The sequence below is a fragment of the Hippoglossus hippoglossus genome, chromosome 2 (assembly GCF_009819705.1).
Source record: "Hippoglossus hippoglossus isolate fHipHip1 chromosome 2, fHipHip1.pri, whole genome shotgun sequence".
NCBI classification, from domain to species: Eukaryota; Metazoa; Chordata; class Actinopteri; order Pleuronectiformes; family Pleuronectidae; genus Hippoglossus; species Hippoglossus hippoglossus.
The window spans coordinates 10,235,633-10,261,633 of NC_047152.1; the positions used below are offsets into that span (position 1 = coordinate 10,235,633).

The 26,001-nt window shown below is 53.0% G+C and overlaps 3 protein-coding genes across 5 annotated transcripts; 2 read left to right on the plus strand and 1 right to left on the minus strand.

Moving 5' to 3' along the window:
• The first annotated feature begins 13,051 nt into the window (after positions 1–13,051).
• Positions 13,052–17,818, plus strand: LOC117775898 (cyclic AMP-responsive element-binding protein 1-like). 2 transcript variants are annotated; one of them, XM_034609459.1, is made up of 8 exons: positions 13,057–13,226; positions 13,985–14,078; positions 14,168–14,314; positions 14,485–14,585; positions 14,668–14,807; positions 15,278–15,451; positions 15,559–15,712; positions 15,926–17,818. In XM_034609459.1, the coding sequence occupies exons 2-8, from the start codon at positions 13,992–13,994 to the stop codon at positions 16,068–16,070; spliced, it is 948 nt and encodes a 315-aa protein (XP_034465350.1). In that variant the 5' UTR covers positions 13,057–13,226; positions 13,985–13,991; the 3' UTR covers positions 16,071–17,818. The 2 variants fall into 2 exon arrangements, with proteins under 2 accessions (XP_034465361.1, XP_034465350.1); XM_034609470.1 differs by lacking the exons at positions 13,985–14,078; positions 14,168–14,314 and having other exon boundaries at positions 13,052–13,226.
• On the minus strand, positions 17,064–18,830 carry mettl21a (methyltransferase like 21A). The gene is made up of 3 exons (XM_034609495.1): positions 18,641–18,830; positions 18,429–18,540; positions 17,064–18,235 (listed from the first exon to the last, which is right to left on the minus strand). Exons 1-3 carry the CDS (start codon positions 18,818–18,820, stop codon positions 17,835–17,837), a joined length of 693 nt encoding a protein of 230 aa, XP_034465386.1. The 5' UTR covers positions 18,821–18,830; the 3' UTR covers positions 17,064–17,834.
• Positions 18,831–19,369: 539 nt separating this feature from the next.
• LOC117777702 (cyclin-Y-like protein 1) lies at positions 19,370–22,729 on the plus strand. 2 transcript variants are annotated; one of them, XM_034612583.1, is made up of 11 exons: positions 19,370–19,701; positions 19,792–19,975; positions 20,060–20,134; positions 20,215–20,249; positions 20,768–20,868; positions 20,970–21,005; positions 21,135–21,186; positions 21,283–21,402; positions 21,494–21,660; positions 21,767–21,929; positions 22,016–22,729. In XM_034612583.1, the coding sequence occupies exons 2-11, from the start codon at positions 19,819–19,821 to the stop codon at positions 22,130–22,132; spliced, it is 1,023 nt and encodes a 340-aa protein (XP_034468474.1). In that variant the 5' UTR covers positions 19,370–19,701; positions 19,792–19,818; the 3' UTR covers positions 22,133–22,729. The 2 variants fall into 2 exon arrangements, with proteins under 2 accessions (XP_034468474.1, XP_034468482.1); XM_034612591.1 differs by having other exon boundaries at positions 19,370–19,589.
• Positions 22,730–26,001: the final 3,272 nt, after the last annotated feature.

Below are 26,001 nucleotides of genomic sequence, written 5' to 3' on the forward strand. Positions count from 1 at the left end.
CTTCGTCAGCAGCTAATTAAATCTACCGCTATTCATTTGGCCCTAATGTGCTTTTAATTGGATTACAGGGCCGGTCATGGGGAGGGTTCAGGACGGGGTGAGGAGGACGAGGTGAGGGGACGGAGGAGGACAGGCTGTTTGACATGGGCACGAGCGAGATAACTCTGTTATTCTGTCCGAGCACGCGGGCAGAAACAAAAAAGATGGAGGGCGGGAGGCGAGCGGCTTTTTATTATGATGCGACGAGCGTTTGTTTTTCGTCGTCAGCAGGATTCGTGTTTTAAGAGGAACTTGGCACATCTGCAGCCGACAGGGGCGACAGAGGAGGGCAGAGACGAGTGTTGGCGTCGAGAAGAGACGACGCTTTGATGCGGTGATAAGAGAGTTACCGTGTGAAGGTGTATTTTGGCATTTGTGAGTAAAATAAGAGAGAAAGACGGCGATAGCCAGAGAGGGGAGAAAAGATCAGAGGAGCAGGAGGAGTGAGGAGAATACGGAAGGTGGAGGGAGGAAGTGAAGTCGAGAGAATCGCACGAGTTGTTTATTGTCAGAAGAAACATCCTGGGGGGGGGGGGGGGGTTTGGGAGCTGCAGAAAAGAGCAGGAGTCAAAGTGTTGAGCTTAATCGTCTGGGGTTTGAACTCTAAAGAGCAAGCGAGAGAAAGATGCTGCCTCCCCGCAACTTGTTCAACTTTTGGGAATAAAAAGCCCCCGCGTTTCGACCGCTTGGTATTCAAGTCACCGCGCGCTGCAAGATTAAAAGGAGGGATTTTCAAAGAACGAGGTCAATGTTTAATTTTTAGTTGAATTGATAAATAAATTACCGGCGGATCGATGGCGTTTTAATCTGCGGCTGCTGCTGACGGGCAGCCAAGTCTCGCTCCCCCTCCCGCCCACCGCGTGGAGCCGGCGCTCGCTGCCTGATTGTGAATGAAACTTGTGTCCGGCAGGATGACCCTTCTTCTCCTGAGCCCGGCCCACTTTCTGAGGCGACACACACTGAAGCACAACATGATTGTTTCAGCCTCTTTCAGCTCATTCTCAGGGTTTTCTCACAGCTTTTAACTACTGGTAACTGCTGCTGGACTAACGAGGTGAACAACCAGTGAGCACTTTTATTCATCGTCTCTAATCTCAACCTTCTCAGGTGCAAATACGTCCGTTTTGCATTTCCCGCCTGTTGCAGTGACGTGAGCTGCAGATTGAAACGTTCCACACGAGCTGTATGATTCCTGCCGTGGTTCATTATGTGATGAATCTGTGCAGTCGGACACGCACCGAGTGTGTTACTCTGTGTTTTGTGTTGTCGAACAATGCAGCAGACTGCGACCCGGTGTTCCACGATGCCGGTGCGATGCCGAGGCCGTTAATTGGTCTCATTTGTTTACAGTAATTAAACCAACGTGTCAATAAATCAATGCGGTACTGATTTATTGATTAAGATAATAAGAGTGTAATTTATTTTTCTTGCCGGTGGTGTATGAAGTGCGAGGCCAGCGGTGGTTCTGCTTGTCTGGAGCCGCCGACCATTGTTTTCTAAAAATCCATTAATGGCCACTGTTTTCTTTTTTCTTTTCTCTCACGCTGCTTCATTCGTCTTCTGGCTGCAATGAAGTGTCAAAACAAAAAGTTAAAGTGGAGTGGCAGGCAAATTCAGGGGGAGACGTGCATTGATTTCCTCAGTGGAAATGCAGCTACTTTCAATACGGATGAAGTGATTGTGACATTACTGGGCTACGGCGCTCGGGAGAAATTAAAAAGCTCGTCATCCATCCGGGTGATGAATCACGTTCACCGCTGCAGCAGCGAGCGCGTTAGAGCACTTTGAGAACAATGGGGCGACTCGGACCCTCCGGGTGGAAGACGAACCTGCAGCCGCACAAACACTCTCACACAGGGGAACTCCCACTGCTTTCAACTGGGAGACCAGGAAGTGAGGCTGTGGTACGACTGGGAGATACAGGCAAAACATACATGTTCAGATCATCTGACCAAACTGTTCATTTCAATTTTAAAATGTTCATTTCTATTAAAAATGACTTATTATGGTCACTATTATTAATAGGATTAGCAGCAGTATTGTACTGCACATTTAGAATAATCCTCTCCGTGCAAATTCTATTATTATATTGAACCGATATTCATCTGGATTGTTTTATGGCCCCACAGTCAAACATCTGAACTCTATGTTCTGTGGATCTGGAGGAGGTTTGAAAGTGTTGTGTGTTTTCTGAGCTGAGAGTCAAGGCAGATGTGAGAGAGCTCTTTATTAAACACACCTTTGATTCCTATATTTTAATATCCAATGTTGTCCTTGAGATTTAAAAGCCACTTTTTCAGTGGCTGTAACAAAACACCTTAAAATCTCAGCATTTCCTCCAAAAACAAAGCGTCCCTGAGTGCGTTTCTGCAAAGCAACAGGGTTTTTAAAACATACGAGACCTTCTAAAGTCGTTGTGTGACCCCGCCTGTGCGACGTTAAGCTCGGGGACGTGGCGCTGGGACCTCTGTGGCCCCTGAGAGCCTGCTGACACAAACAAGGTGACACTCCGGTCGCCTTAGTTTAAGACCCGGGCTCTAAGACGCATCCCAACCAGGGGATGTCAAAATCAATATGGCAATGTCATCAGGGCTGCACCGATGGGTCCCTCACACACACACACACACACACACACACACACACACACACACACACACACACACACACACACTCACACACACACACACACACACACACACACACACACACACACACACACACACACACACACTCACTCCTTCGTCATATCATCAAGCCCATCAGCAGCCTTAATGGGGAAGGGATCAATACATCGCAGGGGTCGAGGTGAGCGAGGCGAGTACACCGGCGGCTCGTGACACTTGTACTAATGGCGCCGCTCCACCCGTCACTGTCAAACCAACTGTCCCGCCTCGGCCGCTCCCATTGTCCTTATCATCACGGCGTCCACCCTCGCCTAAGCCACTCGCCGTCTCCGCCGGTGAGCGGCGTGCTGGACGCTCGCAGGCCGAAGGTCAATCCCTGCTGATAACTGCCTGGTCTTTAGTTAAGTGTGGCACACGACGTGCTCACGTCCCAATGAGATCTCTGCAGATTAGAGTGGCCAGTTTGTGGGAGGCGTCGCCCAGTGCGCTCGTTGGCTGGAGTTTATGTTCAGCGTGTCCGTCCCCCCCCCCCCCCCACCCTAACCCCTCATTACAGCTAGTTTATCATGCCAGGAAGAGAGTGGCAAAAACAAATTAGTCCACAGGAGGGGAAAATAGCTCTGGATATCGATTTCGCCTTTTCATGCCAGAGTGGAGCACAGAAAATATTGGGCTATAAAAGGGAAACAAGGATATAAAGCCATTACGGTGCGCACTTAATTGATCCCACTTCCCATAACAAATTAATTGAGCGGAAAATGGCAGATGGCTTTGATGAATGTCATAAAAAAGGCTTGTCAGCAAGCCCGGCGTGTGCGACCCCCGAGCTCAGCGGCTGCACCACACGAGGGAGCGGCTCAGGAGCAAGGCAGCGTCTCTCCCAGTGTTTACATCCCACTGATCCTGATGTTAATCATGTTGACTTATCGACACCATCGCTAATTGTGTCCTGCTACTTTTCTTCCCCTCTTCCCTCATTGTCTTGTTCCTCTCGTGTTTCCTTCCTGCAGTCGTTGCACAGGTGTGTGTCTGTTTGCGGTGAGAGTGTGCGTGTGTGTGTGTGTGTCTCAGTGCATGTTGATACCGACAGGCCGCTGCCCCAGTAGCAGAACAAATGCTAATTTAATCAATTGGCTATAAATCCAACTGGCCGCTGACTCATGCGTCTTCTGCCCTGGGGACTCCAACAAAAACCCTGCCAGTGCAGTTTGTTCAGCACACACACACACTGGTGCCCTCTCACACACACATACACACACACACACACACACACACACACACACACACACACATCCATCTTCCACCCTCATCTTTTTCCTCTTCCCTCGCAGCAACATCAGAATTACTGTCTCACATGCAGATGTTGACAAACTGAGGCTACATCCACGCGTTTTCAAACTAAAACCACCTCTGTCCTCACAAGCCATTTGGCTCCATATGAGTTTTAAATGCTAATATCACATGAACACTGGTAAACTCAAAGTGCAGGTTTACAGTTGAATTATAAAAGCTTGTTTCCTCTGCACGTAAACAGCTGTATCATTGTAGAATACCGAGGTGGTTTTAGTTTGAAAGCGTCGCAGCGTGGATGTAGTGTGTGATAAGTGTGAAATTCATCATCTGAGCGGACAGCTTCTAAACTCACGCATCCATCTCACGTTAACTTTCCTGCTCCACATCTTAACCAGAGAATTATTTATTGAGCAAATCCCTCCTCGCGTTTGCCCTCTCACACACACACACTCACACGACGCTGACACACCTGCAGTTTCGTGACATCCAAATCTGCTGAAGCTGCTGAGACAGCGTATTCGGGGGTGGGAGGTGGGGGGTGGGGTGGGGGGGCTGTGGGACTGGTTGGGGGCTCAGCGGGGCAGAGTGACAGAGACACAGAAACACAGGGATGCAGAAAGCGTCAGAGTGACAGAGAGAAAAAACACCAGGAAGAGCAACAGAGCGATAAAGAAAAGTCAGAAAAAAAAAAAAAGATAGAGAAAAGGGTGACAAGAGGGAGGTGGGGGGGGGGGAGGAGGAGGAGGAGGGAGGAGGTGCTGTCTGCTGGCAGCACGGCTGCTCGGGACCCGCAGGCTCTGTTCAGAATTCTGCGGGGCCTCTGTGGCCCCCGTGTTCCCCATCAATCTCAGGCTGCTGTGGCAGACGCCAGCGGCTGCATCTTAATCTGCTGGGGCCGGACGTGAGGACGGACAGGTCGCCTGGGCCGCGCAGTAAATAACCCTGCTCCTGACTGTCCCCTCCTATTCCCCTATGCACACACACACACACACACACACACACACACACACACACACACACACACACACACACACACACACACACACAGCTTCTTTCTCTACACAAATGTCTTCTGATTGGGAGAGAACGTTCTGTGTATCGAGTTTTCCACATTAAATATTCACGCTACATAATTAGATCAGATTTTCCACAGTCAAGAGGACAAAAAGTTTACTGGGAAAATGTTCCATCGTAGAGAATCAAGTGTTAAGGTGACGGATCTCTTGTCTCGAGTGACGTGAGACTTGTGGAGACAGATATTCACACCAGGACGACTCCGGTGGTGCGAGCTGTGCAGAACGACAACAAACAGCTTTGTAGAAACAACTTGCTCCGACTGAGACTCGGCACGAATACAGAGTCAGAGACGAGTCATCAGCACAGACAAGGAAACACTGAGAGGAGCAAATGGTCCAAGAGAAACTCCGATTTCACTGCTGTTAATGAAACGGATTCATTCTGTAGAATTCGACGTTTGTAGAATAATAATGAAGAAGACAAATAAAAGCTGAGATTATTGTTTCCGCTCCTCGTTTGGAATAAATATTTCAAATCTGCATAACATTTGTGATATTGTACCCCAGGAGTGCGTGGCTCTGTTTCTGGGGTGTGGTTTTCTAAAAGCATTTCTCACATGTGCTGGTTTGTGTGTGTACTCATGTGTGGCTCCGTCTCACACACACACACACACACACACACAGGAACCCACACAAAGCCGGCATCATCCTCACGAGCGGCGGCGGTGACAGCTGCAGAGATGTGACACAAAAGATGCACTATCTGAGGAACACGGCGGAGGCAAGGTGAGAGAGACGCGGCGGATTAGAGGGCGGCTATCTCGCTCGCCCAGGGCCCTGTGAAATCCAGGAGGCAGCTGGCACGAGTCTCCGGGCTCAGGAGTCCACGCCGCCCACGACCCCGCGCCTCCTCTCAGCGAGGATCAGTCGAATTTACAACCCTGTTTCCTCCCGACTCCTCCCGCTCTCCAGCGGTGTAAGACCTTGAGGGGTCAGAGGTCAACGTATCCTCCCCACCCGCCGAGCGCACGCACTCCGACGGCTCCGGGGCCGAGCGCTTTGTGTTCCCGCTGGGACGCTGGGTAGCCATGGCAACCTTTGAACCGGGCAGCGAGAGGAGGTGAGGGAGGAGGTGAGGGAGGAGGTGAGGGTGTGTGAGGTAACGGTGTTCTGCCTGCGTGACTGACAGCTTCCCAGGTTCTGTGTATCACACACACACACATGATACACACTCACATGCTCAATTAGAAGTATATTCATCCTGTAGAAACACACAAAATAAACAGATACAGTCCTTTGTCAAGCATCGACTGAGACGACACACACACACACACACACACCCACTCACACAGACACACACACAGACACACACCCACTCTCTGTTTGACGGATGACCTTCCGCTCTGTGTCACTGAGCCGCAGTGTCGGTCTCTGTTGGGAGTAATAGTGTCCAGAATGACATGTTATGACGGGAAGGAGCACTGCGGCAACTTCACACACACACACCCACCCACACACACACAGACACACACACACACACACACGGGAGGCCTCGTGCTGGACTGTGTGTGTCTTTGTCTCTCGTGCTGTGACTGAAACGCTGAGATTAAAGAAGCTGAAGAAGACGCCGTGCTTCAAAAGCTGAAATATGAAAAATACAAAGTTGAATCGTGTGTTTTGACGTCGATACGCGAGAGTGAAAGACGTATTTAAACTCTTTTCCTTTTCTCCTCGTTCAGGTAGAACTTCCTGTGCGTCTGTCGACTCCTCGCGGGGCTCGGCCATGTTCCTCCTCCAGCGCGAGCACTTATCTCTCTCCGCAGGAACCCTAATTAAAGCACAGGCTCTCGTGGTCGTCCGCGCTCGTACGAGCTCCGTTCAGCAGGATGAGAAGAAGCAGAACCTGGAAATCAAATTTGCGGCGTTGTGCGGGGAGGAGCTCGTGCAGCTGTGCGCCGCCAAACACGGCCGATAAAGAAACTCCAGAGAAGCTTCAAACTCGTGGCGATCAAAGAGGAAAAATTACAGATCCTGTGAAAGAAAAACTGAACATGGAGGAACAACATGGTGCTTAAAACGAAAACCTCAAATTGGCAAACTTCTCTAAGCATCACAACGAGACGTCAGTTGATGATTCTGAAATTTGAATATTTAAACCCACCCATTGATTTGTGAGCTGCTGCTTTGAAGCTTCCTGTTTCGTCCATCTTGGTTTCTGAAGTTGTTCTTAGACATTTTTATGAAGGATTGTTAGATGTTATATCTTTAAATTCAGTCCCATGGAGTCACTGGCGTGTCTCTTGTCCTCTTCTGACTAAACGAGGAGGAACGACACCGTGTCCTCGTCCACGCTCAGATGGAAAACACGTGTGTTGACACAACACCAGAGTCTCAGTTGTTCTTCGTCCTGCTGCCAGGTTCCATTCAGGAAGCCACAGATCTCGGCGCTGACGCCTCAGAAGTCCGACGGCCTCACGTTCTTCCAGATCTAAAACCTGCTCATCCGGCTGCGTGCGGCTAAAGAGGCAAACACCTGGTGTTGATGGAAGCAGCTAATACTCCCATCGTTAGATTTTTGGGGTTAAACGTCGACGTCTGAGCTGATAAACATCACATCTGTGGATCCTGGTTAACAGGAAGTGAAATAAAACTTTGATCTGCCTTTGATTTGTCTTCATTGAGTCCGACGATGCTTCATGTCAACGATCGAGGGCTGTGGAGGAATCATTACAGTCCAGAAACCTTAAAGAAGAAGAAGGGAGGGCTGGTCAGAGGGAGGCGCAGGGGGGGGAGGGGAGCGGACTCCTCGCAGGAGGGAGGCGCTGACACCTTGACGGATTGATTGAGATCGGCCACTGCGCGGTGCAGCCTGCAGCCCAGATTAGCGCCGGGCCTGGGTCAGCACAATCTCTGTGTGTTAGATAACGGCGGTGGACGCTGCAGAACGTTTCTCCGGGTATCTCCGAGACTCACGTCTTCACATGTGAGAGCCTGAGAGGGAGCGGGGGGGCACCGTGGGGCCCTGTAGCCATGGCAACCGCATGCAGGTGCATCGGCTCCTCTGCGATTCAGGTAATTCAGCCTTCAATGGAAAGTATGCATATAAGGTCAGTGGTATTCAAATGCGTGGTGCCCCCCCCCCCCTTGTCTGGATTCACAGTGCACGCCCACACAGGCAGAAATCTCCCACAATGCCCTGCTTGAGTGGCAGGTATGATATTTCCGTGCGGCTTGATTGAGGAGTGCATTTAAAATTCCACGACGGTGTTGACAGAATATATCAGCCATGTTATTAATACGCTCAATGCTGCGGCGCCGTGCGGTTCAGGCGGGCCCGACGCCGAGGGGCTGCGCACGCCGACGCCGAGGGCCACGATTTGAGGTGGGGGTCAGGATTTTTCATGCGGTGGTGTAAATTAAAAACACACGTGAAGACAGGGGAGCAGGGGAAGTGAAACAGGAAGAAGGGGGGGGAATGGGAGAATTTGGGGAAGGGAGGGGAGGGGGGGGGGGTGTTGCAGGGTTTGCTGTCGATGGGGTTTTGGAGGCTTGTGTTAAGCCGGGGGCTTTGACAGGCGGGTTTAAGGAGAGAGGAGAGGGCGATGGATTGGAGTCAGGTCTTTGCTTCATATTCTGAAGATTAAACTCCATCCTCCTCCTCCTCCTCCTCCTCCTCCTCCTGCAGCGCTGTGGACGTCTGTGGCAGACAGGGTCTCTGTCGGGTGGGGGGGGGGGCTCGCTGCAGAGCCCTGAATCAGCCTCAGCAGTCAGAAATCGAACCACCGGACACAACGGCCGTGTTGATGAGCAGCAGGAAACATGTGATTCATGTGTTTTCAACAGGAAATATGAAAATCTTCAGGTTGATACAGAATATGTCTTTGTCTTTTATAAAAAATAAACTGAATATCTTTCAGTGTTTGATGATTGTTTGATTAGAAGAAGCCAAATGAAGACGTCACCTTGGAATCTACTTTGTGAATAAGTAGAGTTTATTATCTGAAGTTGTAGCTTCTCAGATGTGATGATCGTCCTCTTCTAGAAGAACAAACTGAAATAAAGAACCGTACCAAGGGAGATTTGGTTTCTAACTTTGGTCAAAATGTCCGACAGGGACACAAACTTCAACAGGAACTCAGCAGGTGATCTCCCAGCATGCAGTGCGGCGTCTAACGATGACCAAAGACATCCTAGCTGCTGGTTATTAAGAAGAGAAATCAATGTCCAATCAGGTCGGAGCCGGACTCGGAGGCGACGTGTGTTTTATTCGTTGAGGATGAGGAGGTGACGGTTCATTATCAGACTTTGAATACAAACAGGAAACTATCACAGGACGGGAGATTGGCTGGTGCGGCCGCGGCGATGGAGCCGTCAATCACAGGTGAGGAGGTTTGACGTGTGTGTATCCACGGGCCTCTGGGATGACCTCGCACCTACACATGATGTCATAAATTGACCTGAAGGCTCATCTTCCTGCAGGACTCTGACCAGCTGCTGCAGACACACACAGACACACACAGACACACACACACACACACAGACACACACACAGGTAATGAGCAGGTTTTACAGCCGGAGCCAGAGGAGAGACAATATAAACAATAATAATAAGTAGCACACGATGTGGTCTGTTGCTTCAGTTCATTCTGATGTGATTCATTAGTGATGAGAGCAGGCGGGTGAATACAGAGGGGTTATGCTGCCGCCCCGTGGACATTAAAAGTCATTACAACAACTTGTCTGATATTAACCGTCTCGGCATTTTAAATAAACACAGAAGCGTTATGCTGCCACCCCGTGGACATCAGAAGTCATTACAACTGACATCTAAAGGTAATGTTACTTTAGACAGTTGATATCAGACACGTTGATGTAATGACTGTAATGTCCACGGGGCGGCAGCAGAGTGCTCCTGTGTTTACCTGGTGTGACATCACTAACGGTTGTGTTAGAAACGTTAACTCCTGCAGGAAAATGAGACACAGGTAAACCTCCTCCTCTCCTCCTCTCGGCTCCTCTCCTCGGTTCTCCTCGGCTCCTCTCCTCGGCTCCTCTCCTCGGCTCCTCCTCTCGGCTCCTCTCCTCGGCTCCCCTCGGTTCTCCTCGGCTCCTCCCGCCTCCCCTCGGCTCCTCCCGGCTCCCCTCGGCTCCCCTCGGCTCCTCTCGGCTCCTCTCGGCTCCTCTCGGCTCCTCCCGCCTCCCCTCGGCTCCCCTCGGCTCCTCTCGGCTCCTCTCGGCTCCTCCCGCCTCCTCCCGCCTCCCCTCGGCTCCTCCCGCCTCCCCTCGGCTCCCCTCGGCTCCTCCCGCCTCCCCTCGGCTCCTCTCGGCTCCCCTCGGCTCCTCCCGCCTCCTCTCGGCTCCTCTCGGCTCCTCCCGCCTCCCCTCGGCTCCTCTCGGCTCCTCCCGCCTCCCCTCGGCTCCCCTCGGCTCCCCTCGGCTCCCCTCGGCTCCTCCCGCCTCCCCTCGGCTCCTCTCGGCTCCCCTCGGCTCCTCTCGGCTCCCCTCGGCTCCTCCCGCCTCCCCTCGGCTCCCCTCGGCTCCTCCCGCCTCCCCTCGGCTCCCCTCGGCTCCTCCCGCCTCCTCTCGGCTCCTCCCGCCTCCCCTCGGCTCCCCTCGGCTCCTCTCGGCTCCCCTCGGCTCCTCCCGCCTCCTCCCGCCTCCTCTCGGCTCCTCCCGCCTCCCCTCGGCTCCCCTCGGCTCCCCTCGGCTCCTCCCGCCTCCTCTCGGCTCCTCTCGGCTCCTCCCGCCTCCCCTCGGCTCCCCTCGGCTCCTCCCGCCTCCCCTCGGCTCCGCTCGGCTCCTCCCGCCTCCTCCCGGCTCCCCTCGGCTCCTCCCGCCTCCCCTCGGCTCCCCTCGGCTCCTCCCGCCTCCCCTCGGCTCCCCTCGGCTCCTCCCGGCTCCCCTCGGCTCCCCTCGGCTCCTCCCGCCTCCCCTCGGCTCCTCTCGGCTCCTCCCGCCTCCCCTCGGCTCCCCTCGGCTCCTCCCGCCTCCCCTCGGCTCCCCTCGGCTCCTCCCGGCTCCCCTCGGCTCCCCTCGGCTCCTCCCGCCTCCCCTCGGCTCCCCTCGGCTCCTCCCGCCTCCCCTCGGCTCCCCTCGGCTCCTCCCGGCTCCTCCCGCCTCCCCTCGGCTCCTCTCGGCTCCTCCCGCCTCCTCTCGGCTCCCCTCGCCTCCTCCCGGCTCCCCTCGGCTCCCCTCGGCTCCTCCCGCCTCCCCTCGGCTCCGCTCGGCTCCTCCCGCCTCCCCTCGGCTCCTCCCGCCTCCCCTCGGCTCCTCCCGCCTCCTCTCGGCTCCCCTCGGCTCCTCTCGGCTCCTCCCGCCTCCCCTCGGCTCCTCTCGGCTCCTCCCGCCTCCCCTCGGCTCCCCTCGGCTCCTCTCGGCTCCTCCCGCCTCCCCTCGGCTCCGCTCGGCTCCTCCCGCCTCCCCTCGGCTCCTCTCGGCTCCTCCCGCCTCCCCTCGGCTCCCCTCGGCTCCTCTCGGCTCCTCCCGCCTCCCCTCGGCTCCTCTCGGCTCCTCCCGCCTCCCCTCGGCTCCCCTCGGCTCCTCCCGCCTCCCCTCGGCTCCCCTCGGCTCCTCCCGCTCCTCCCGCCTCCCCTCGGCTCCCCTCGGCTCCTCTCGGCTCCTCCCGCCTCCCCTCGGCTCCGCTCGGCTCCTCCCGCCTCCCCTCGCCTCCCCTCGGCTCCTCCCGCCTCCCCTCGGCTCCTCTCGGCTCCTCTCGGCTCCCCTCGGCTCCTCTCGGCTCCTCCCGCCTCCCCTCGGCTCCGCTCGGCTCCTCCCGCCTCCCCTCGGCTCCTCTCGGCTCCTCCCGCCTCCCCTCGGCTCCTCTCGGCTCCTCCCGCCTCCCCTCGGCTCCCCTCGGCTCCTCCCGCCTCCCCTCGGCTCCCCTCGGCTCCTCTCGGCTCCTCCCGCCTCCCCTCGGCTCCCCTCGGCTCCGCTCGGCTCCTCCCGCCTCCCCTCGGCTCCCCTCGGCTCCGCTCGGCTCCTCCCGCCTCCTCTCGGCTCCGCTCGGCTCCTCTCGCCTCCCCTCGGCTCCCCTCGGCTCCGCTCGGCTCCTCCCGCCTCCCCTCGGCTCCTCCCGCCTCCCCTCGGCTCCTCTCGGCTCCTCTCGGCTCCTCCCGCCTCCCCTCGGCTCCTCTCGGCTCCTCCCGCCTCCCCTCGGCTCCCCTCGGCTCCTCCCGCCTCCCCTCGGCTCCTCTCGGCTCCTCCCGCCTCCCCTCGGCTCCCCTCGGCTCCGCTCGGCTCCTCCCGCCTCCCCTCGGCTCCTCTCGGCTCCTCCCGCCTCCCCTCGGCTCCCCTCGGCTCCGCTCGGCTCCTCCCGCCTCCCCTCGGCTCCTCTCGGCTCCTCCCGCCTCCCCTCGGCTCCTCTCGGCTCCTCCCGCCTCCCCTCGGCTCCTCTCGGCTCCTCTCGGCTCCTCCCGCCTCCCCTCGGCTCCTCTCGGCTCCTCCCGCCTCCCCTCGGCTCCCCTCGGCTCCGCTCGGCTCCTCCCGCCTCCCCTCGGCTCCTCTCGGCTCCTCCCGCCTCCCCTCGGCTCCCCTCGGCTCCGCTCGGCTCCTCCCGCCTCCCCTCGGCTCCCCTCGGCTCCTCTCGGCTCCTCCCGCCTCCCCTCGGCTCCTCTCGGCTCCTCCCGCCTCCCCTCGGCTCCCCTCGGCTCCGCTCGGCTCCTCCCGCCTCCCCTCGGCTCCCCTCGGCTCCTCTCGGCTCCTCCCGCCTCCCCTCGGCTCCCCTCGGCTCCCCTCGGCTCCTCTCGGCTCCTCCCGCCTCCCCTCGGCTCCTCTCGGCTCCTCCCGCCTCCCCTCGGCTCCCCTCGGCTCCTCCCGCCTCCCCTCGGCTCCTCCCGCCTCCCCTCGGCTCCTCTCGGCTCCTCCCGCCTCCCCTCGGCTCCCCTCGGCTCCTCCCGCCTCCCCTCGGCTCCTCTCGGCTCCTCCCGCCTCCCCTCGGCTCCTCCCGCCTCCCCTCGGCTCCTCTCGGCTCCTCCCGCCTCCCCTCGGCTCCCCTCGGCTCCTCCCGCCTCCTCCCGGCTCCCCTCGGCTCCTCCCGCCTCCCCTCGGCTCCCCTCGGCTCCGCTCGGCTCCTCCCGCCTCCTCTCGGCTCCGCTCGGCTCCTCTGATGTTGTCTGTCGTCGTCCCTCTCGTCCTCCTCTCAGTGTTGTTGTTCCCGGTGACGCGGCGGAGGTGTAGCCTGACGCGGGCTCTTACGTGTCGGCCTGAATAAAAGTGGAGCTCCGGAGCCCCGGGAGTGACGAAGCGAGTTGTGTCGGTAAGAGGATCTGATGTTTGCCGGACAGATAAATGGCCGCCAGCAGCCGCCAGCAGCCGCCGCTAGTGTTCGATTCCCGCACAAAGCAACAAAGAGATCATGGCGGCTGCAGAGGAGGCTGCTGAATGTGGAGGAGCTGTTTTTAATAAAGTGCCCGGAGCGGCTAGCGGAGGCTGCTACTCCCTGTTAGCTCCCTTTAACCCCGGCTCTCGCCCCGGAGCCTCCCGGGTTTGATCTACAGTCTCTGGGTCAAACCACAGGAACTAACGATGCGTGCGGACGTTTCCCTCCATGCTAACCGCTAGCACCCACTGCTACTAGCTCACCTAGCATTAGCCTCGGGTCCCCACCCGGCAGCAGTTGAATAAAAGCCCGCTCAGTTCCCTGGCCGCTAGCTTCACTCGGCGCTGCGGGCTGGTTAGCATCTGCCCGCAGCCCGGTGCCCCTCAGGAACACCGAGCTAGCATTAGCCTCCGGGTGGTAGCACCGCAGCTCATTTGAAAGTAACGGGGCTAATGTCACACATGGCTTCTGCTGTGTGCTCATAGTGCTTTACACGAGGATAAGTCAGTGCTGCTGCCGCTGCTGCAGGGAAACCCGTCCACGAGCTTTTCTCCATGAATGCTATGCTAACGCGTGAAGCTGAGCCACACCCTCCTTCAGCGACGTGCACTGAAGTTGTGCACGAGAGTCCAGACCTCCAGAGCCTCTCCTCTGGTTTCACGATGCACCAACAAGCAGCCTCTCACTGTGTGCAGGTTACAAATGAAGATGGAGGCTGGCGCAGACACTCAGCAAAGTGGTGACACGGCTGTCTCCGAGTCTGAGGCCCAGCACATCACCCTGGCCCAGGTAAAGCTCGCACCTTGCGCCCCATGACAGGGAGGAGTGAGGAGTGGTGGGGGGCTGCTGGTGAATCTGTGTGTGTGTCCCTGTTGCAGGCGTCCATCGCTGCAGGCCAGGTGACCACCAGTGGTCCCACAGTCACCTTAGTGCAGCTACCCAACGGTCAGACGGTGCAGGTGCACGGAGTGATCCAGGCTGCACAGCCCTCTGTGATCCAGTCCCCTCAGGTCCAGACCGTACAGGTGAGACAGCCTCTGTTAGACAGCTCACAGCCACCTCGCCGCTTCACTGCACCGACGAGAGTCACTCAGTGCTACACGTGTATCCAGAAGCATTCATAAATCAGTAGATAATCAGATTCCCTTTTCATAAATCTTGAAGTTCACGGCCGATGCTTTTTGTTGACTGTCAGATTTCGACTATTGCCGAGAGCGAAGACTCTCAGGAGTCCGTGGACAGTGTGACGGACTGTCAGAAGAGGAGAGAGATCCTGTCCAGACGACCGTCGTACAGGTGAGCCACGCCTCAGCACTTTGAGAGGCTGCAGCTTCAGAGGAGGAGAAGGTAGCTGAGATGTTTCTGCTCCGCTCCACAGGAAGATTCTGAACGACTTGTCGTCGGACGCTCCGGCCGTGCCTCGAATTGAGGAGGAGAAGTCGGAGGACGACTCGGCTCCCACCATCACCACCGTCACCATGCCGACCCCCATCTACCAGACCAGCAGCGGCCAGTACAGTGAGTACATCTGCACTGGGGCAGCGTTACTTTGATCTTTACAGTAGAAAGTTACTGCACAGCGTTGGGATTAAAAAGAAAGTTATATTGGACAACTTCCAAACCGCTGAGCATTCTGGGAAGTGAGCAAGTTCCTGGATTCATTCACAGCTGAGTTTGTCTCACGTCCTGGTGATCAGATGTTTTATAATACTGACCCATATTTAGTAACATGTTCCTACTAACGCAGTGGAGCTGTTGTTCTTTCACTGTGTTTGTCTTGGACACACATTCAGGGCTGCGTCCCCGGAGGACGGTCAATAGACACATTGTTTGACGTACACACAGGACGCTGCTGTACAATGATTCCACATGTTGACACTAAAACAAACACAGCGTCTCTGCCGTGTTTCAGCCGAACGCCGCAGTGACGCCATGTTTACTGCTTCACTTGAGACTAATCCTTACGTGTGACATCCGTCCCTCTGTAGTTGCCATAACGCAGGGCGGGGCCATCCAGCTGGCCAATAACGGCACAGATGGATTGCAGACTCTGACCATGGCCAACGCCGCTGGGGGACAGTCGGGTGCCACCATCCTGCAGTACGCTCAGACCAGCGACGGCCAGCAGATCCTGGTGCCTAGCAACCAAGTGGTCGTACAAGGTGGGGACACAATTCAGCTCCAGCGATTTGAAATATGAAACCCAAGTTCAAAGTGTCGCGTGAGCTTCATGTTTCCGTTCTCATGTCTCGCCGTCTTCGTCCGCCAGCTGCTTCTGGAGACGTCCAGGCCTATCAGATCCGCACAGCCCCCGCCAGCTCCATCACGTCCGGGGTGGTGATGGCGACCTCGCCCGCTCTGGGCTCAGGGGGAGGCACGGAGGAGGTCACGCGTAAAAGGGAGGTCCGACTTATGAAAAACAGGTTTGTGTTCTTCCGTGGGGTCGTGTCTGTTACCTGATGGGGCTGTTGGTGTAATCTCTGATACAGTTAACATCTAACAATGAGCATTATCTAGAAAGTGGGAACAGAAATAGATCAGTAAAAATAACCCTGCTCTAACGGGGCAGGCGATTGGATACAAGTTTTGTTTGTGAGACTTTTTTGGAGACTCACACCTTTTAATGTGTCCCACAGGGAGGCAGCCCGCGAGTGTCGCAGGAAGAAGAAGGAGTACGTCAAGTGTCTGGAGAACCGCGTGGCCGTGCTGGAGAACCAGAACAAAACCCTCATCGAGGAACTGAAAGCCCTCAAAGACTTGTACTGCCACAAATCAGAGTAGAATCGTCACCAAACGCCTGCCAGGAGCCGGCTCGGTGCCCGTCTGCCGCCCCGTACAGAGACTCAGCTCAGAGACGCTCCTGGACGCCACCGCCCCTTTTCTACTCTTTGCTTTCTTTATAAAGACTGCGGGAAATCTGTAAAGTGACTCACCAGGATTACAACAAAATGACACCCCTCTCTTCTCCCGTCACCGGTTTTAAATCCCTAAATCTGTTCCCCTCGGGCTGACGGCGTGGCGAGCGGAAGCGGTGGAGGCCTCGGCTCTACGGGGTCCTCGTGGTGAAAGTGGTGGAACGGACAATGAGGCGGTTTTTGTTTCACGCCGCCAAAGGGAAGCGTTCCAGTCACTGGACGAAATGGGCGACATCACCAGCAACGGGGGACTGCTCGATCACGTCACCACCGACGACGGACATTTTTACACTTTCAAATCCTGAGACGCTCTGAAGTCTCGGTTTCCTTTTTGTGCGACGTTTGTTATCGTAACTGAGCTCTCGCATTAACATCTGTTACTTACTAATGCTTTGAACTATAGATTGGCTGCGTCATGGATATTTTATCTTTTGGTTTATGTGTAAGATTCTCTGCTCTGATGATGCCATTTACTTTCTGTTAAACGTTTGTTTACCTTGCCTTGATACATGGAACAGAAAACTGACCCTCGGGTTGTGACATTCGGTTCATGTTAGTTGCAGCTTTAAGAAACGCGGTTAAGGCTGGAGGACGTGGACGGCACTGAATCTGGAAAAGCTCCCACATGTAAAATCACTGATTTCTTCACGTGTTCTCGGCCATAACTGATTTAAAATTACAACCATCTTCTCAAAAGCCCCCAAATGAAACAGTGGCGGATCAATTTGAACAGTCGGAGTTTGTTCACGGTAATTTAGAGAAACAAACGACTTCCTCTCATATTTTATCTGCCTCCTGTTGGTAAAAATAGGAAAGTCGTTGCTGGTGCAAATATTGTATAAACAAAATAATTTTTTTAAATTGTCTTCATCTATATTTGTTTTTCAGTTCGCCCGGTTTTTAAAGTTAGTTTCATGAATTCTGAAAAACTAAAAAAAGAGCCTTATGTGTTGATGCAACAGGAGAAATATTTCACATTTCAGAGACACGCAGCCCTTCACTCCTGTGTCTGTGTATTTTACTCTTTGCAATACTGCCACCGTTTTTTAATTTTTATTTTGGGAACGCTTCAAATAATTCAGTATCCGATTGTTGACAACCAAGACGCCTGTATGTCGAGGTGTCAAGATTGTGTTTACAGGATTAGAGGCATTCGCACTTTCTTTGCTTATACAATCCGACCACATTTCACACTGCGTCATCTCGCCACCGCCGCCGGGTGAGGAGCCTCTTTAGGGTTTTACACAGAGAAGCAGTTTTTCATCACTAAGTGTCTGTGGGCGTTCTGTTGTTAATTATCATCACATATTGATCAGGATGGGTTATCAGTTCTCACCAAACCTCCGCTCCAGGACAGCAAAGTGCGACCAAATGTAAAACACAAGGACTTGACAGTGAGCAGAGTGGACGTGTTCATGCTGACAGAGTCGTACAGTATTCTTTTAGGTATTATGTATAGTCATGACAGTAATATGCTTTTTTTATGTTGCTTTTGGATTTTTGTATACACAGTTTCTAAATGTCAGCACCAACTTGTATGATACAGTGCATTATGTCAGAGCTATTCAAATATTACATTTTTGGCAGCTGGTAATAAATGTGTTTCTGGTAAAATGTCCTGTTTTATTTCTCATAAATCCGCCCGGGGCTCCAGCAGCTTCCAGGCCTTGTAGATGTGGATGTCTCTCTGCCGGTCGTAGTGCACCTCCTCCACCCTGAAGCGCTCCTTCAGCATGCTCAGGAAGTTCCTGTCCCGCTCGTAGCGGATCTTGCAGGCCAGCAGCACCGCGGTGGCGTCCGAGCTCAGGTGCTCCAGCGTCTGCAGCAGCGGCACGAACGTGTCCTCCAGGTAAACGATGTCCGCCCCCAGCACCAGGTCGAATCCCCCGGCGGGGTACCGGTCCAGGCCCTGGCCCCAGGTCAGCTCGGACACCGTCGCCGAGCCCTCGCAGTCTGGAGGCAGGTTGGCCTTCACGTTGGTGGAGAGGAGGTCCAGGGCCGACGCTCGGTCAGTGATGGTCACTTCAGCTCCTTCAAAATAAAATACACACGTGACTCAGGGTTTCACATGAACTCTCATCATTCACTCTGTAACAGCGCCCTCTGCTGACACACGTGATTGTCACATGAGGGACACCAGGAGCCAGATGTGTAGCTGAAACCGTGATGTCATTCCCTCTGTGTGCAGTAGGCGGCGCTGTGCTCGTGTTGTGCAGGTTCTCACCCAGTAAAGCAGCTACGATCCCCACGAGCCCAGTTCCAGCTCCCAGTTCAATCACCCGCTTGCCCTTCAGCTGCAGCTCCCCCAGCTCCATGTACACGGACAGGACCACGGCCTGCAGACACACGTCACACGTCATCAAACATGTCATTGTCATGGAAACAAGCATGTTATTGACACGTCAGGGTGGATGTGTAGCACGGTGGGGGTCTGACCGCGTCCCACAGCACGGCAGCGACGCCATGTCTCCTCCAGTCCTGAGACACAGTGACGCGATGGGAGTTGAACTCGAACTGGGCGGACGCGCTGTGGAGCTTCGACAGGAGAGGCGAGGAGTTCTCTACGTAAGGAACCAGCGCCATGTTGTTTCTTCCTCCCGTGACGCTGCTGCACATGCGCACTGAGGCTCTTCCGCGTCTCCCAGCCAATCGTGTAACAGCCCGGCTGGAAGGCGACCAATAGGAAAGCCCGGTGCTGCGGTGTGGGTGTGTCCTCGGAGGTTTTTAATCCATAGGAAGGGGGCGGGGCTTCACATGGACTCCAGCCGGTGCTCGTGAAGTTGATTGACAGCAGCAGCTACGTACTACATTTCCGTTCTTGCTTTCAAAATAAAAGCTGAGAATCTATAACTACCGGGAATTTTACAAGTGAAAAATAACAAAAGTAAATTCGGTGAAATAACTGTCCACTTGAATCGTATTGTGTTAGTTTAATTTGTTTTATAACGATAACGGTTTTTATAGGTGTCTATTGTCATTGTCGTGATGTTGTGGGACCTATTTTAGAAATGAGTTCAATTTTCTTTTTATTGTAAAAACTAGTCACATTGTGTGCAGTTTATTTCCTCTGCTTATTCTTCTTCTTCTTATTATTATTAATATTATTATTGTCGCTTCTGTACGAAATCTTTAGTCGGGACTTTTATTGTGATCAGCGGAAGCAGGAAGCGAGTGATCTTCCGGTGTGGGTTTGACAGTCCCGGACGTGTCTCCCGCTGCTGTGACGGTGTTGAAGCTAACGCTGCTAACACGGTTCAACTCTCCGGTACCGGAGACATGTCCGCTGCCTCCGTCACCTCCTCCGGGGCCCGTCCCGCTCAGTGAGTCCGTGTTTAACCGTGGAGGAGACTTCCTGCGAGGGAAGATGGACGCGCACCGGACCCAGGTGTTAGCGTTAGCCGGCTAGCATGTCGTGTAGTCCTGCGTGAAATGACCTGATAGAAGCGACTCAGACTCCCAGAATCCTCCACTCTCACACGCACGGAGGCGTCATCGGTGTGAGCATGCACTGTTAACCCGTTTCTCTAACTAGTCCCCGGTTGAGTTCACCTCCGCTAACTACCACTGTCCCTGTGTATGGGAAACAGCGCCCCCTGTAGGCGAGCTCATCGACCATGGGAGGCTCCGTGTCCTGCTGCTCCTCGGGAGAAACTCCGAAGATCTCCCGGAGGGAGGTGGAGCTAGAGGAGTGTCCCATCACCACCGCCGAGGACGTGAGTGAGGACACCGGGACGTACCTGCAGCACATCAGTGACCGGGAGCTTCCGGACGGTGAGTGTCTGTCTCCAGAGATCTGATGTCTCCATGTCCAGCCTCACTCACAGCTTCACTCACTTTGTCTTTACGTCTTCACAGAACTGGCCCACGAGTCGAACCCGTCAGATCATCCCAGAGCCAGCACGCTGTTCCTCAACAAGTCGCAGACGGACGGTAAAGATGTCCTCACTGTAGTTGTGTCTGTCCTCGTCTTCTGCAGCCGCACGTCTAACACACGTTTCCTCTCATTGCAGTGCGGGAGAAAAGGAAAAGCAACTACTTGAATCATGTAAGTGACCGAGGAGGTTCTCCTGAAAGTGTGAGTGACCGAGGAAAATGTCTGAGTCGGTTGCTGCGGACATTTTCCTGAGAAATGTTCAAGTGAGTCCATGTGAGATTACAGGAAACTGTGAAATTCATGTGACGGACGTGAAACTGGAAGAACACAAACATCTCAGGGTGAAGAAGAGGAGCCGTACACGTAGAAGACGAAGACGTCCACTTGGAAACACGAGGAGGTTCCAGAGCTTTTTAAATAGTTTTAGTCTCTTTTCTAATCTGTGTTCGTCAGAAAGAAACAGAAACAGAAACCCAGGAACCTGTATTTTATAGAAAAGATATTGAAGAGAGGACAAATAGCATCACACATTTCTCCCTTTGAGCTTTAACGTTTGTTTTCGAAACACTTTTTATCTGATTTGTTGAAATAATCTTCTATAAATAGTCATCTGAAGAAGTGAAAGAACCAATCCGTGCTGTAACTCTGACTTTTCTCCAGATCTTCTCTAATCTTTGTCTCTGATGCAGATGTCTCCCGGGCTCCTGACGAAGAAGTACAGCTCCTGCTCCACGATATTCATCGACGACAGCACCGTCAGCCAGCCCAACCTCAAGAGCACCATCAAGTGGTGAGTGACGTCCCCTCCGTCCCTCTGACGCATCGTCACCGAACAAGTGAAGCTCCCGTTGGGAAACAAATAATAAAATGATGTTTCTGTGTCTGTTGCAGCGTCGCTCTGGCCATTTACTATCATATAAAGAACAGGTAGGAGGAGCTTGTGTTTATAGTCTCGTAGATTTCACCTCTTAAAGAAGTTGATGGACTGTAAAACTGTAAAACGATCATTTGCCCATTTGACCTTTTTAACGTCAGTTGGTTCTTCTCCTCCTGCAGAGACTCAAACCGCTCGCTGGAAATATTCGACGAGAAGAAGCACCCTCTGTCGGTGAGTTGAGGTATTTCCTTACATAAAGCAGATGAAGCCAGTGGTTACTGTTCGCTCTGATGAAGAAGTGATGACGATGCCTCTCTGCTCCGACAGAGAGAAAAGGTCCCAGACGACTACTCTGTGGTCGACCCCGAGCACAAACTCATCTACCGCTTCATCCGGACGCTCTTCAGCTCGGCGCAGCTCACCGCCGAGTGTGCCATCGTCACTCTGGTGCGTTTCCAACCCCGACACAGTCTCTATGGGTTAGATGTGCGTGTACTTCCTGTGTGAACGCGTGGTCGTGTGTGTGTGTGTGTGACAGGTGTACCTGGAAAGGCTGCTGACCTACGCTGAGATGGACATCTGTCCCTGTAACTGGAAGAGGATTGTTCTCGGCGCCATCCTGCTCGCCTCCAAGGTCTGGGACGACCAGGCCGTGTGGAACGTGGACTACTGCCAGATCCTCAAAGATATCACGGTGGAGGACATGTGAGCTCGTTTAGATCCTAAACACTTGGACACGGTACCGGTTGATTGATTCACATACCTGTCAACGCCGTCCGAGGTATTTCACTCTCTGATTGTGTCTCTGCAGGAACGAGATGGAGCGTCACTTCCTGGAGCTGCTCCAGTTCAACATCAACGTCCCGGCCAGCGTCTACGCCAAGTATTACTTTGACCTGCGCTCGCTGGCTGACGAAAACAACCTCAGCTTCCCGCTGGAGCCGCTCAGCAACAAACGTGCCCAGAAGCTGGAGGTGAGTGGATCCGCTCTGCAGAGGAAAGCGTCTGAATTCAGATTGTTTTGTTGCTCAGGCATTAACAGATCTGTTCATGTCTCCAGGCGATCTCCAGGCTGTGTGAGGACAAGTACAAGGACATGTGTAAAAACACCATGAGGAGGGCCGTCAGCGCCGACAACCTGATCGGCGTCAAGAAATCCAACGCTGTGCTCTCCTAAGACTGCAGCCGCCATCTTCCCCGTGGCGAGGAGGAGGGGGAGCAACGGGAAGCGACGCTGCGCTCGAGAGACGTTTCCAAAAGTACGTTTTCATGTGAGCAGCTGAAAAGTTCCATCGCAAAAATGTTAGATGTGGATTTTGAAGAAGAGCAACAAAAAAAAAAAAGTTTACCACACAGTATCTAAAATATTAGGAACTTCAGGTTCTCCGTTTAAAGCATGGTAATCCGAAGAATCTTTTTATTTCGAATTGTGGACATTAAACGTTGGAAGGAATCAGCACGAACACGTTTCCAGACGCCACAACTCCAGGACCTCGTCGTCTTTTTTCTTCCTCTCTTTTTTCCCCCCCATCACTCACTCAGTCGTTCGGGGAGTTTCTTCTTCTGCGGCTCCGTTGCCTCATCGCTCAACAAGCCGCGTCCTCTCTCTCCGTTAACCAGGCGATGGCGACACGTCGTGAACTACCCTGTGGTGTAGTTCTGCACACGGACAAAGAGTATTTGTTTTGCTTACTATGTAGGCTCCTATAGCTGTGAAATGTACGACTTTATTTAATTCAAAAATAAATCTCAGTCGCTGTTTAAAAATCGAGGATGTTGCGGTGGGAGAATGTGTTTCTTTTGTCACATAACATATTTCACTGGTTGTATGTTTGAATTTGAAGGGAGCTCAGTCGGATCATTGTAATATCTCTAACTAGAATTAAAACAGCAACGTAGAAATGATCCTCAAACACTTTCACACACGTTCATGGTTTCACGTCGTCGCTGTTGGAGCCGACATCTCATGCACTCAAAGGTCTAAACGGAGGACTTCAACAACATTAACACAAGTCCCCTGATTCAGATTTGCACCAGAATTGAATGAGTCCTGTTTTAGGTCGGGATCCAGCCCTTTACCTCGGGGGGGGGGCAGCTGAGGATGGACGTCCCAACGCCACCTTCATTTAGGACGGACAGACGGTGGATCAGCCGGTCGGTGGGATCCATTGTTCCTCCGTAGATTCAGATCCTTCACAGTTCAGAGAGACTCCACTGTGTGTAAAAGTCCTGTGTGATCTGCAGCATGTACTTGAAGTGTGTAAAGTGAAAGTACTGTACTTACAGTGCAGTGACATGTGAGATTAAGTGGAGGAGGAAGTTGTACAAGCACCTCAAATGTGTACTTAAGTACAGTACTTGAATAAATGTACTTACTGTACTTAGTAAATGTAGTTACTTGTCCGCCCACTCTCTCTTTTAAAGGTAAAGAAATGACATTTAAAGTATAAAACCTCCTTCCCTCTCGTCGTGTCTCCCCCCCCCCGCTTCTCCCCGTCAGAAGAGGATTTGATGGGCGTGTTGTCATGGTGATGGCCAGCGCTTCTTATTCCCGGACTTTCTTCACCTCCATCATTAGAGCGTTTCCATCGGAGGCAATTAAATCATAGTAAACCTCCTCGTGACATAGTGAAGAATATGTTTATCAAGATGATAAATGATAAAGTGATACAGATTTAGTTTGTCAAGTGCACATTTGTGGTTTTTTTAGACCTTTTTGTGTAAAACACGTCATGAACAATGTGACACAAAATGTGTTTTATATTATAAAAACAATTAAAAACTTATTAAATCAAGAAAAGCACACTGACATAATATTAACAGGAACTGAGGAGATGTGGCAGCGAGCAAACACCAAAACAAAATTAATTAAAATTAAGATAAAATAATGATTTGCTAAAAGTAATTAGAAAATTAAAATAATAAAGATTAGAAAAATTTACAAATTGTTAAGGTAAAAAAACAACAAACAAATTTAATATAATGGTGAAATAAAAAAGTTAACAAAATTATGAAGATAAAATAACATAATGCTTAAAACGATTGAAAAATATGTAATATGGATATGATAATAAAATAACTAAGGAGATAAAATAATAAATTGCAAAAGCTGATGAGAAAAAGAAAAATATATTGAGATAAAATCAACACATTTAAAAAATATAAAAATCATTGAGATAAAGGTAAAGTGATTATAAAATATTGATAATGTAGTTAAATTCCCTTTGTGTTCATATGATGTGAACATTCCCATGTAAGTGGAGCTGCTTCTTCCCCAGTCTCCTGGTAACCACATTGGTTGCTCCTCCTTTACCCTGACCGTCAGAACGTCTTCCTTCAGAAAGCGTTGTGTGCTTCAGCGTCACGATGCCACGCTCCTCAAACGGCTCCTCAAACGGCTCCTTCTCCGGCTCCTTCTCCGGCTCCTTCTCCAGCTCCTTCTTGGGTTCGCCCGGCGAGACGACCGCGGGCGACTGGACTCAACTTGTGGATCGGACCTGGGACTTTTCCCTCTCAAAGAAAACTTCCCTGGCCTTTTTCCTCGTGTTTCTGGGCTGTGCACTTTTTTCTTTGACGGCTAACGGACTGCTCTTTTTTCTGACGGCGAGATACAAGCAGCTCCTCTGGCAGCCTCAGTACATCCTGCTGAGTAACATGTCCGCCTGTGGCTTTGGGATGACCTTCATCACCACGTGTGTCGTCCGTCGTGCGTAAGCAGACTCAGCTGTTCGGACGCTGGTGCGTCGTACAGTTCTGTGTCTTGCGTTGTTTTTTCCTGACGTCCCAGATATCTCTGGCCCTCATGGCCGTCGAACGCTACATGTTTATCTGCCACGGAATCCACTACCTCAGGTTGATCAACACCACCAACGTGCACGTCAGCCTGGGCCTCCTCTGGCTGGTCAGCTTGGCGGCGAGCGTTCATGGAGGCTTGGTGCTGAACCAGATCAAGCGCGGCCTCCAGCAGCAAACCAGCGGGTTCCTGTGCGACGCCATTACCATCAAGGAACTCATCACTTTTACCCTGGAAGAGGACCTGCAGGTTTTCGTGCCCCCGTCTGTCATCACAACCTTCTGCATCCTGACCATCTGCTACTGCTACGGCTGCATGTATGAGGCGGCGCTGAGGGTGAGCATGGCGCTTAAGTGTAATAACCACCGAGCCAACTGCACCGTGGGACTCTACCTCCTCATGTTTTTGCTGCAGATGGTGCCGAGCATACTTTTCGTCATCCTCCCAGTGATGGGGAAAACGAAGTCGCCCACCTGGAGGATGCTCACACCCTTACTGACGCCCCTGCTCCTCACGATACCTCCGTGCATCACCGCAGCGTTCCTCCTCATCCGCAACCCGCAGATAAAGCAGCTGCTCTTCTCCGTGTGCCGTCAGCAGTGTCCGTGGACGGTCGTCTCAGAGGTGGAGGTTCTGCAGCAGAGCACGGTGGAGCACACGTGTCAGGACGAAGATGAACAGCACCTACAGGGCGAGAGCTTCGCACATCCAGTTACACCTCCGCCGTTACCAGGTAACGCTCAGAGGACTTGAAACAAAGACGTTTTTATCCCTGTGGCTGCACACGGGGATGAGACCGGATTCGTTTTGTGTAAAAGTGAAGTGCTCCAATCAAACGAGGCTAATTCCTAACTTTTGTTTGTGTTACGTTCAGTGTTTCAGGTTAATATGACTTTGATAGTTCTTGATGTACACAAAGTTTTGAAACATCCAAATGTGGTCATTGAGGTTGTGTGTTTGTAATTAAATATACTCTTCATTCATAAATAATAACATTTTTTTGTGGTATTCTGCTTCTAATTCAGTACAAGTCATGGATACGTCCGATCCCTGTGAGCAGGACGTGCACAGCTAATGGGTTTTGTGACTCTGCTGCCTCCTGACAGGAGCAGGGACACGTGCTGAAAAGGTCATGCATGTTTTCTGGCATCGCTGCTAATGACCTCAGAGACTCCGCAGAGATAATATGTCCGGTGTGTTTGGAGAAGCTCGTCCAGACTCAGTTTGCTTCCCAGGCAGAACGGGGTTTTATC